A 12276-nucleotide genomic window follows, 5' to 3' on the forward strand; every position below is an offset into this window, starting at 1 on the left:
TGCATGAGGTCTTTGTCCCGGTTACGTGAAAAGCTCGTGTGGAAAGACCAAGGCAAAGGAAGGAGAAGCGGATCCGACGGCAGTCCCGGCTCCATCGGCTGCAGGAGCAGCCCAGGGATGCGCAGGGCCCCTGCGCTGAAACCACGGCACGGAGCCGGCCCTCGCCCACCACCACCCATGAGCCCCATGGGGACAGGGGAGCCCCATGGGGACAGGGGAGCCCCTCGGGGACAGGGGAGCCCCTCGGGGACAGGGGAGCCCCTCGGGGACAGCGGTGCGGGCCCCAGCGCCGCCGTTGGGTCCGGCTGTCCGTCAGGTCAGCAACAACCAGCGGCTGCAGGAAGGAAGCCTAAAGAGTGAGAGCTGGAACACGGAGCAGGTCACTGAAATCCACAGTAAAACGGGGCTCATACGGTGTGAATTCCGTACACAACTCCCAACACACTGTCCTCCTCTTCCTGTTAAGACCTCAGGAACGGACAAGTGCCCCATGCACTGGATTTCAGTTTTATTCATCCTGAATCCCAAGAAAATTCATCTGTTCACTACGGAAAGGAGCRTTTAGAGAATGCAACATGCTGTATCATTTTAAGTGTGCATTGTGTTTAAAGTACTTTAACTTACTAGTTTTCTTTTTAAGGTGCCCTGATTTGTTTTTCCATTTGCTTTTTTTTTTTTTCCTCTTTTCTTTTTTTTTTGGCAGTGTTGATTTACGTCTTTAAATACATACCTCAAAAATTACCCTTCAGAGTTGCCAGATAGGAAGCCATATAATAATAATTAAAAAAAAAAAAAAATCAGGGATAAACATAGAAAATAAATAGGAATTCAAAAATAGTCACCACACCCTGAGAGCAGGCGGCAGTTTATCAAAAAGCCAAAGCAACTCATTGTGAAGTGGTTTTAATACATAAACAAGTCTCATCTGTCAAGAACTCATTTCACAGTCTATACTTCCAGGTGTAAAGGTCTGTCCCATGCAATTTTAATATATATATATTTTATGTAAATATATATATATACACACACACACAAAGTTGTGAATTTCCCTTCACTGATACCAGGGGCYGTTCTCTTCCCGTTTACTTGCCGGATGTCCCTTTCCCAAGTGCAAGGTTAAGGAGGGCGCGATCCCACGTGCTGACGAGGTCCCTTCATCCCGCGCAGGCCGGGGGTCCGGCTCGGGGCGGCGCCTGCCTGGGCAACGCTGGCCCCGCGTCCTGCGCGTCAGAAACAAACCGAAAGGAAAAAGAGGAAAAACGGAAAACGACAACAGAGAATCCTTGGATGGATGTATTGCTTGCTGYGCTCCTCGCTCGCATTATCTCTGCTCCATGTCCGCTGGGGCTGCCTTGCTTTTGTCGGCGTTCTCCTCCTCGGCCTCYACTTTGTACATCTCCTCCGAGCCCTCCTCGCTGTCGTTCTCCTCCGACTCCGTCAGCAGCTCCTCATCCTTGTACTCGGCCACATCCACCACTGTTCCCAAGTGCTCTTTTAGCTTCCCGTGGTGCTTCACGTGGTAGCGCTGGTTCTGGAAGAACTTGATGATGGTGTGTTTGGGGAGATCCAGCTGGGCAGACAGGGTGTGGATGGCTTCCTGGTCAGGGTAGAGCCCCACGTCGTGGATAAAGCTTTGAAGGATTCCCAGCGCTTCCAAGGAGATCTTGGTGCGGGACCGTGGCTTTTTGGCACAAGTGTCCTCGGCGGGCGGCGCGGGCGCCTCCTCCCTGGGCGGGGAGTTCTCCTTGGCGGGCTGGGACTGCTGCCTGTGCAGGACCTGCGGGACGGAACAGACACACGCTCACCTATAGGGCACTGCCCCCGGGCAGGTCCCCCCAGGGGCTGCCCGAGGTCTGTGGGGAAAGGGCCCCATGGGGCTCGTCTCCCGCTGCCCTTCTGGGGCAACTACCGCCCGACAAGGGAAAGAAACAGAGGAGACAAGCGGGATGCATTTGGAAACACACCCTCAGTAATAAATACAAAATAGAGCGATGAAAAGAGCTACAAAGCAGGCGAGTCAAGCGCCAGTCGGACGGTGCTGCAGTCTGGTGGTGGGACAGCTGCTCCCGGGGCAGCGCCACCCGCTCGGCTCCTTGCCCCCCTCCCATCACCTCCTCCTGGGTCCCGGGCAGAGCGTGGCGCCGCGGAGCCCCGCACCGCAGGGCTGGCCCTGCTCCTTCCCCAGCAGCGCGGCACCGACACCCCCGCGCTGCCCCTTGGCGCCAGGCAGCGGGAGGAGCCTCAGCACAGCTCCCTTCTCCAAGAGCGGCGTCGCCGCCAACCCAGCGGCTTGGCAGAGCTGCCCTTAGCCCCTCTTCTGCACAGACTCCTTGGTGCTACCTCCGCATCAGCGCCACTAGCTCACTGCGCCCTGGGCACACCGGGCTCGTAACAGACACTCACCGGCAACATCTCCTTCTTGGCAAGCTTAACAAAGCATATGTAGCTCTTAAGCGTCCTAACAGCCTCTTGAAATGACTAAGGAAGGGTCCTGGGCATCCCAGGGAGAACCAAACCCAACCCAACCCAACACAACCCAATCCAACCCAACCCAACCAAACCCAACTCAACCAAACCCAACCCAACCCAACCCAACCCAACACAACCCAATCCAACACAACACAACACAACACAACACAACCCAATCCAACCCAACCCAACCCAACCCAACCAAACCAAACCGCCTTCCAGGGCACTGTTAGACACACGCAGGAGCTACAACCGCTTTCCTTAAATCCATACAGGAGAGATTAGCAGCAAAACCCCCGAAGGCTGCGTTTGCCCAGAGGTTTCTCCAGATGCAGGGAAATAATTATTAGAACTCAAAGCGACCGAGCTAACAAAATCAATATGGATAAATCTGCCCTTCTGGGTGAAGTCTGGCTCTTCACCCACGTAAAGAAACCCATCTTTGCTGCGCACTTGAACGTGGAGAGAATTGGTGACGTTGGGAAACGCTCAAACACTCCAAGGCTCTAAGTGGCAAACAGTGAGAAACGACTCCCTGTCCAGTGACAAACAGCACGGGGAACCACCCGGCCTGGGGAACGCTACACGGCTCCCAACCAAATATGATGGGAAAAAAACCCAACAATACAGCATCAGCAGCAGGAAAAGGTTTAATTTGAAGGAGATGAAGAGATGCCTACAGCATCTATAAAGCAATCAACCAAAGAGAGGGCTGAGAGCGGGAGGGAAAGAATGATTTTCCTTAACCCTTCCTTTTCTGGAGTGACCTCTCCATGCAAGAAAACACACAACTCTGGTATTATTAAGAGTAAAATGTTTGAAATAGGCTGTGTTTTATTTGACTGTTTTCTTAAATAATACAAGAACCTAAAGCCCCTGTTACATAAACACAAACCTCACCATTTCCMCGGCTCCTAGGGGCTGGCTCTGGGTCGCTCATGATGCTGATGACACGGGACAACACACAGGCACAGGCCTAAACACGCACAATTCCCTCCGGGTTCAGACTGGGACCAGTTTCGTWTCTCCTCCTGATAACACAGGGTACTGAATGCAAAGAAGCTTTCCTCCGGGTCCGCCAGCCCCACGGTGGGGACGCACCCTTTGGAGGAAACATAAACCCGCCTCTTGCTGCGCGCCTGCTTTGAGCCCCTTGTTCACCCCGCCATCGGGTCACGTCGCCGCAGCGTGGCCCTGGGCACCGTGTCCTCCCAGGGGAAACCGCCCCTTTGGGGCAGCTCCGCTCCGCCTTTTCCAGCTTTGGGGTCATTTTAATGCTCCTAGAGACCGCCCCGGCCGCTGTCCGGAGCCGAATTCCCCATTCCCACCACCCATTCCCCATTCCCACCACCCATTCCTACCAGCATCACTACACCCCGACTGTTCTGCAAGAGGGCTGGTCTGAGGGATGCTGCTTTACAAGATTTCAATCAACAGCCTTCATCCTCACTGACAAACTCTTTTGTTTTTCAAACCTATTAAGCACCACTGACAGAAAAACCTCCAAACAAGCGAATATGATAGCGACTGACTTGAAAAGATCAAGTGACTGGCCTTAAATCGCACTGCACTGGAATATGATTTGAAGGCCACAATGAGAACCAGCTGGAAGCCATGTGTAAAATATAACAGCAGATGCCTCCGGGGAAGGAAGTGAGATACTGGGCGATTACGTTGAGGAGCGCCCATAACGCAGTGYATCATTACAGGAGTGATCAGGATTACTCGTAATAAGTTAAGGGTTTGTGGTCTTGCTAAACCCGAGGCCCAGGTTCGCGGGGGAAGGGATCACGGGGCGGCGGAGGCGCTTCCCATGCGAGGGCTCGGGCCGGGCCCCGCGAGGGAGCTCGGACACGGACACGGACACGGACACACAGGAGGGGCTGCCGCCTGACGCAGCCACCAGGAGCAGCGACTCCGTGCGGATCCCAACCCCAGCTTCCCAGCGCAGCCCCCGCCGGGCAGCCACGGCCATGAGACCGGCCCGGCGCTTTCCCAGGGCCGCAGGTGTCCCAACTTCCTGCTTTTCCTTTGCATCTACAGGGCTCTCATCACCAGCCACAGCAAAACCACCTTTGTGCCACGGAAAGCAGCAGCTTTGATGCCTCAGCCTGCTGAATAAAAGCCCCCAGAGGRAACACCAGAGATTTCCAAAGCAGCCACTGGGCACATCCAGCTCCCCTTACTTGTTCCATCGCTTATGAGGCATTCGCCGCTGCCTTGACCCAACACAAAACCTGACCCAGGACGTGAGCACGTTGGCTGGGACAGCCGCAGCGCTGCCACAAGCGACACTGCCGCCCCACGGCGCTGCAACAAGCGACGCTGCCGCCCCACAGCGCTGCAACAAGCGACGCTGCCGCCCCACGGCGCTGCAACAAGCGACGCTGCCGCCCCACGGCGCTGCAACAAGCGACACTGCCGCCCCATAGCGCCCCGGGCACGTCCATCAGACAGCCCCGCGCGCCAAGGCCCTTTACAGGCTCCCCAGGAATGTCTGCTCGAGAAGCCCTCGCAGAAGTTACAATTTGCACCTGTGTTCATTTTCTTTTCCTTTTAAAAAAGTGGTTTAGACGACTATTATTTTTTTCCCCTTCCAAARACACACTCGTTTAGATAAACACTGCAACGCTGGTACCAGCCTGAGATGAAGTATTTTCTTTGGGCTCCTTTCTCACYGTGGCAATTTCACACCTTGACACTATAAAGCTGCGTTAAAGACTGTGGTTTCGTTTCCCTGCTTTTCTTGGATTACACTGTATCCTAAGGTCAAAACCCGGGAAAATCCAAACCTGTTATTAAAAAAGAAAAAGTATCTATGAAGTGATGACAAATTGCAGACTACAGGTGTTACATTACATTCTGACTCCAGGCAGGTTTAATATACTTTCGTTTCCTTTTACAATTGCCCTTAGCAGGTGCTGTTATCAGTAAGGGATTTAAAAAAAATATATGGTACTCAATAAAAGAAGACCGTGTCAAAAGAAATCAATACGAGCGCGCAAAATGGTAGGAAGTCAGACATGGATAAATGTGTTCGCTTTCATATAGCTCCGGCCCGAGCTTCTTTTAATTCYGCGCCTCCAACGCCAGCAGCCCGTCTCGTGCATTTTTCATGTGGTTCAGGGATTGCTGCGCCGGAGCCCGCGCCGGCGGGAGCCGTCCCGGCGCCCACGGCCGCGCGGGGCAGCGGCCCGAGGCCACCGAAGGGCGCTGGCGCCAGCCCCGGCTCCCACAACCGGGCGAGGAGGGAGCGTGGAGACAACGGAGAGAGGTCTGCAGGGAAKGCAAAGGCAAACCCCAGGTTATTTCCAGGCTGGCATGCGAGCTGCGCAAAGCCATTCGTTTCCACATTTTTGGAGCACACATCCCCCCGTCTCCCTTTGCTTTACGGCAGTCGCGTGGCCTAAGGCTCAGATCAGAAAACGTGGCAAAATCCTGAGCGCGGAGCCCGTTTGCGAAGCAGCGCCTTCGTGCTGCCCCGCTCCCGCCGGGGCCAACGAGTCAGAACGGGCCAGAAGGAGAAGAAAAGGACAACGACTCCCTCACTGGTAGAGCAAATAAAGCCRAGGAGCAGAAAGGCGGCGTTGGGGCTGAGGGACAGAAGGGCTGCGCGCGGGGCAAGGCGCAGCTCGGCGCGCACCGAGAGCGGGGCCGGCGCCAGGCAGCCCCAAGGGCTACTCCATCAGTGAGAGGACATGAGCAGGGCCCGCAGAGGACACGCTGCCAAGGGGCTCCACGCGCCCGACGGCCCCGGGAGGTGCGCGGTGGCGTCCGCAGCGGCCACGGCTGCGGCAGCAGGTCCGTGCGCGGAGCCGCCTGCTCCCGCGGGCAGGCGCTGTCTGCGCCGTCCCGTGAAGGGTGTTTACACACCAGCCTCACAAAGAGGGAAAATAACCCTGCCATCACTTGACCACAGTCATGATCTTATTCTTCAGTAATGCGTGGTTTATTTCCCTTTCCTGATCTCTCTTAATAGACAGCACGTGCCTACACAATAGCCACTATTTTGTCTGGGTAATGTTAAGAAAATAAATCCCCAGCGCCTGACAATGGCGAGCAGCGCGGCGGCCTTTCCTGGGGTAACTGCTCTTCCCGCAGGAGCGCGGGGCGGCCCCGCGGCCCGCGAGCGCCCCGGGGCCGGCCGCAGTGACGCGCTCGCCCCACGGCGCTCGCCCCACGGCGCGCGGCTGGCTCCGCTCCTGCCGGCCGCCCCGCCAGCCCCAGCGCGGAGCTGCCCGGAGGCCCCAGCGACGGGCACGGAACCCACGGCTTCTCCGCTCTGCGTTTTCGCAGACAAAATACTTCAGGCGTCCTCTGTGTTTTCGTTTGTAATAAACGCTCCGCGTGCCGTGCTCCTCGCTGCGAGCGCCGGAGGCACCGCCGCGCGTGGCCGGAGCGAGCTGTGTGCTGCTCCAGGCTCTAGGCCAGGCTCTGAGCCCGGCCCGCGGCGGTGCCGATGGTGCCACCGTCACCCGTGGTCCCTCGGATGGGAGCGGGCGCCGCGCTGCTGCAGCGGGGCCGGAGGGAATTGCCGAGCCCATCAAACCGCACTCGGCCCTCCCGGGCGCCTGTCTGGGCTTCCAGCACGACCCAAGGGTCCTGCTGATCTTCACAACGGGGGCAGTTACGAGTCACAGGAACCTGCCTGTTATGGTTAGCGAAAATAGCAGCTCTGCGCTCAGCCAACACGACTCAGCACGTTTTTTGCTTTCGAGACGGAACCACCGATGCCCTTAATAACAGGACTGCAGCAAACTATACTGTGTGAATCAAACACATAAAAGTACAAATGCTCCTGTTTTTAGAAAGCGAGCCTTAAAAAGTGCGCTGTCATCAACTACCAGGGTAAGAGGCAGAATACCCAGCGTTACCACACGCACGACGGGCATCGGGGCCTTTATTATCCCCTTCGCCTGGAACTGGGTAAATAAAAGTGGAATGATCAAAGCCCAGCCCGCTCCATAGAGGAGGGCGCTGAGGACAGGGGGCCTTGGGGAATCGGGTGGGGAAACCTTCGTCCTCCCAATCTCACCGCCGGGRCTCGTCCCGCCGTGCCCTGCTCGGCCGGTGCCTCTGGCTCGGGGCTCCGAGCTCGGCGCTCACGCTTAGGGCTGTGTGGCATTTTGCAGGCAAAATCTGCTCTTCCATCTCACATGCAGCCTGAGAGCAGCGCCCTCGCTAAGCAAAGCCTGCCTTGCCACGCCGTTCGCTGGGCGGGCGCGGGGAAATACTCTAAGTTCAGCCGGGGGGTTAACATTTGGCATGAAACAGCATACGCTGGTGSTGTCTACTCAGGCCAACTTTTGCCCTGCAAATTCTTCCATTTTATCTTCTTCCAAAGCATTATGTTCCTCCAAATTGTCACAAGTGTTTTTTTGGTTTTTTTTTTTTTCAATTTAAGCTTCGAGTAATAAATCTGAAAGCGCCAACATGTTTTTTTCTTGCGGAGACCTCAGTAAGCCCTGGCTCTCAATGCAACTTGCACAGCACTAAGCTGCTCCCTCCAAGCCRCGGCSGTTTTAGCCACGTTATCTACCCGCTGACTTCACGGTCGTGCTTGCAAGGGATGCACTGACGGGAGAGCTGGAAGAAGGAAATGCAGCAGTTTATACGAGGAACGGTATGTGAATCTTTCCTCAGAATCCAATAAAGCTCATGATTCCTCTGCCACGTGGGCGTGCTTTGGCCATGGAATACGGACAGGCAGCGTGGCCAGCGAGGCTGCTGAAGGCCGAGTGCCTGGGAACACATCCCGGGCAGGGCCGGCTCGCAGGTGCGCGCTCGTGTCCGCGCTCCTCGCYCCGGGGGACAAACCCGCCCGCGGATCGCGCACCTCTCACCACTATTTCGTTCTCTCCTCCCCAGAAGGAAGGGGTGGAAGCCTCTCGCGGCAGCTCTAACGCTCCACTCCGTGCCCGGGCCACTCCTCTCCCCTTTCCAGCCGGCAGGAGGCCGGGAGAAGGGCAGCGGCTCCGGGATGGCGCCCTCGGCGGCGTCCTGGGAGGGACGGGAACGCCGGAGGTCAGGCGGCAATTAACTGAAAGGCTCTGATGGGAAAGGCGCTATCGACTGCTCCCTGCGTCGGACGCCACGGGCCAAGGAGGTGCCAGGACACGAGGCTGTCAATAAGCTATCCATGCAAACAGCTCCTGCCTCCCCGCTGCCCGGCGCGGAGACGGGCAAAGCCGGGCGGGAAGGAGCCTCGCCGGAGAGCTCCTGCGCTCGGCTCCGGCTTAAACGCACTGCCATGGTCACAAACACCACGACATGCAGCCCTTAACTATGGGGAAAAACTGTGCTAAAAAAAACCCCAAACATGATTGAGACCATACCCTGAAATCTGGCTTTCTTTTCCAAGCCATCTTTAAACAGGCTAAGTTAAATTTAATTAACAATTTACAACAAGGAGAGAGAAGTTATTTAAAGAGAGGCCTACAGGTCCTTAACGTTCAGTGTCTGGGAAACAGTTGTATAAAAAAAAAAAAAGTTTTAATGAATTTAATAGAGAAAAGCACTTTAATTAAATGCTGTCAAAGAGGATTGTATTAATGACTGCACACAAAGGAATTTAAAGCAAGCCAAGTATATTTAGCAAATAGGAAGTAGGCTTTCAGAGGCTGCAACTATTTATGTTTCTGCCATTGCAATGCATCTAGGAGATCACGTTGCCAATTGAAAGCAGTTATGTTATTAGATATGATTTTATTTATTATGGACTATTAAAATTTCAAGTGCTGCGGGCGAATACATTCCTTTCACTTCTAAAATGAAGGAGCAAAGATATTTCCTGCTTGTTGAGTAGGAGAAAAATAGGGGAGGAAATAAATAATAAATAATAATAATAACTTAGCACTTAACTGGTGAAGTGTTGTCCAGACAGATCTGTGTACGGGGCCTGTTGGGCCTTGGCATTTCAGGGCGCCCGCTTCCTTCTCGCCCAGCCGGGCGGCTCCGYGGCCGCGATCCCGGCACGGAAAGAACAAGGAGCTCTTTCCCTCGCCGGGAAAACCTGCTGGATCCCAAGGCAGCCCAATGGGCGGCAGCGGCATTCTGCATGTTTCCAATCTAATAAATTACTCAATCCCCCCCCAAAAGACATATATTAAAAAGAAATCTCGGCTTGCCAAGCATTTCTCAAGGAAGTTTCAGAAGAGCAGGGTTTTCCAAGCCAAACCAAGACACTTGGGCACGCTGGTCTCCTAAGAACCCGCAATATCCCTCAGTTTGCACCACTGCTCCTTGCAGGATGGGCTCTGCTTCCCGACATCCCCGTGACGGCGCGTGCGGCAGGAAGAAGGGAGCACTGGAGCATCCTGCCGGCCCACGTGCCCGGCCTCGGAGCGCAGCCCATCAAATGGGCATGGCCCCATGAAAAACCGTAACAGAGTAATGCAGAGACCCCATAAATCTGAGAGAGAACAGCTCGAAAATCCAAGGGTGGCAACATTATTTTGTATTGTGACRGTACAAAGAGCACACAACTAAATCTGCTCCCGACTAGAAACCGAGGAATGCTTCTTTGACCCGAAACTAACGGGACGGCTGGATCCAGAGCATCCAGGATCTGTTCTGGGATCTACCACATCCCAGAACGTCCCTCGATGCCTCAAGCCTGGGAACACTTGCCTGGGGGTACCAGCACACGCTCGCACGCTTGTCTGCTGAGCACTCAGGCACCACTTCGCCAAAACTAGTCCCAAATTACTCCCAAATAGCCCCAAACTGCTGAGCAGAGGTTCTAAAATGCCTTTATCTATACTTAAATACTCATAATTTTTACCTTCTAATTCCAAAGAGGAGGAAGTGAGCACAAGTGGGGGAAGAGATACCAGAAAGGARGCAGCAGTTGGACATTCACTTCTTTCACAGCGACAGCAGCATCACCGACGGTGGTGCTTGGTTTTCTTTTTTGTTGAAGTCTTTTATTAAAGTCATGTGTGATGTTTGTTGGGAGCGTAGCCTTTGTTGTTCCACAGCTAGGGATCTTGCAAACAGCTTCGCCTGGCCCGTGCCAAGATATTTTGGAATATTCTTTGAAACACTGTAAGCTAGATGACTGTGAGAAAAAATATGTGCTACTGTACTTCTGGATACTTGATGTGTGAGAGCAGTGCAGACACACAGAGACAGTTCCCGCTTCAGTCCCTAATTCCTGTAAAAGTCCAGGCAGGCCTGGAGCGTGCACAGTGTATTAGCCCTGAAAAGAGCATCCCTGCACRGGATTAGCCCTGCTCCGGCCCAGGGCTCTTCCTTTACTCTTATTCTCCCTTTGCTTACTGTAATCTCAGGCTATCACAAGCGGTGGGCTCGCACGGCTCTGACAAATGTGACAGCACTCAAATATTCAGGGAACTTTGCAATGAAACGACGAGGAGTAACGTTCTTAATAGCAGATGAAATCCCCACACAAGTGGCACGAGGCTTGTCCAGCAGCTCTTTCAGCCTTCCACACCTGCCTCTTCCCGTGCTGCGTGAAACGAAGGAGCTTGTATTTAACACGCTCGCCCTGGTCATTTGCAGAGAGGGGCAGGGCTGGAAGAAAAGAGGCTGAAACTGCCCAAGTTGGGGGTAAAAGGCAAGAGGGAGCGAAGCCGGGGCTGGAGCCCCCATGCTGCGACCCACAGCGGGGACCTCACGTGCCCTGCACCACCCCACAGCACCCTATGGGTCCCACACAGCTGCTACAGCCCCTACAACGCAGCCTGCCTTCACTCTTCACTTACGGGATTATTAATTAATATATTTTTTTTTTGGAGAAAAGAAATCTGAAGCCTCACTCTGGCTTCCCTATCAGCATGCTGCACGCTGCATGACCCGTGAACCCGAGATATTGCTTGGAATCAGATATTTCATTAGGAAACATTACTGTGGTGCTCATTCCCTTCTTCATTACTTCTAGAAAGAGAATATGAAATTAGGGCTGGATTCATTGGATTGCCACTGTCACTTGCCTTGACCCATTTTTACTAGGGCTCCATGTTCTACTGTTTTATGTTTCATTGTCATTTCTAAAGCATTTGTCCCCTTCCATCCCTCACAAAATGACAAAATTAGTATTTCATTTACTTCTGTGGTATGTTATTTTCTGCATACTTAAAGAGAGACCACAATGTTTGCAGTGAGGACACAATACAACAGAGCTTTCCTACAGCTTTCTGCTATGCCTTCTTTTATTTACTAATGTTCCTCTCTGATTTATGGATCCCAATTATTCCAAATTGCCAGATTTGTCCAAATCAAAGCTTCTGAGAAAAAAACAACATGGGTGGAGGGACGTCCTTTTAGAAGAGTGGCTTAAGWAAGTGTATTAGAAAGCAGGCAAAAACCGTTTCCTTTAAGGTCAACGTGTGACTGCTCTTAAATACAGCCGGAGCTCCCGCTCCGGAGCAGCCTGGAGCAGCCACCTCGGGCACGGCAGAGCAACACGAGGAGAAGGGAGAGGAATTAGATCTGGTGAATCGCAGCAGACGCGTAGCAGCCACCGAGTGTGTGGGGGCACCGTGTGTGGCAGCCCCGGGCATGGGAGCTGGAAGGGCTGGTGTCCGCSGGCAGGGAAGGGTTTCTTGTGCCCTGAGCTTCCATTATAGATATCTTTTATAGATATCCATAATCCAAAATGTATCCATATAGATATCTTTTTCATTTTGGAAGATCCATTAGCTCTTCTGCAGCGCTGTGCAAGCCCCAGCGCCCACCCCTTGCCATGGAAGCAGAGGCAGCGCTGGCGGTGCGCTCAGCACCGGCACAACGGCACCAAATCCCTGCCCTGGGCAGGAAGGTGTCCCGGGAAAGGCTGGGGCTCCT

The 12276-nt window shown here is 54.0% G+C and overlaps 1 protein-coding gene across 1 annotated transcript in view; it reads right to left on the bottom strand.

Annotated features, from left to right (window-relative positions):
• Positions 1 to 433: 433 nt before the first annotated feature.
• Positions 434 to 12276, bottom strand: part of SATB2 (SATB homeobox 2) — an 80110-nt gene continuing 68267 nt past the window's right edge. Inside the window, exon 10 of the mRNA XM_026048242.1 lies at positions 434 to 1777. Coding sequence (XP_025904027.1) covers positions 1322 to 1777 — 456 coding nt within the window. The 3' untranslated portion in view covers positions 434 to 1321. The remainder of the gene's footprint in view (positions 1778 to 12276) is intronic.

Source organism: Nothoprocta perdicaria, unplaced genomic scaffold (assembly GCF_003342845.1).
Source record: "Nothoprocta perdicaria isolate Ctin4 unplaced genomic scaffold, notPer1 scaffold_11, whole genome shotgun sequence".
Classification (NCBI taxonomy): Eukaryota; Metazoa; Chordata; class Aves; order Tinamiformes; family Tinamidae; genus Nothoprocta; species Nothoprocta perdicaria.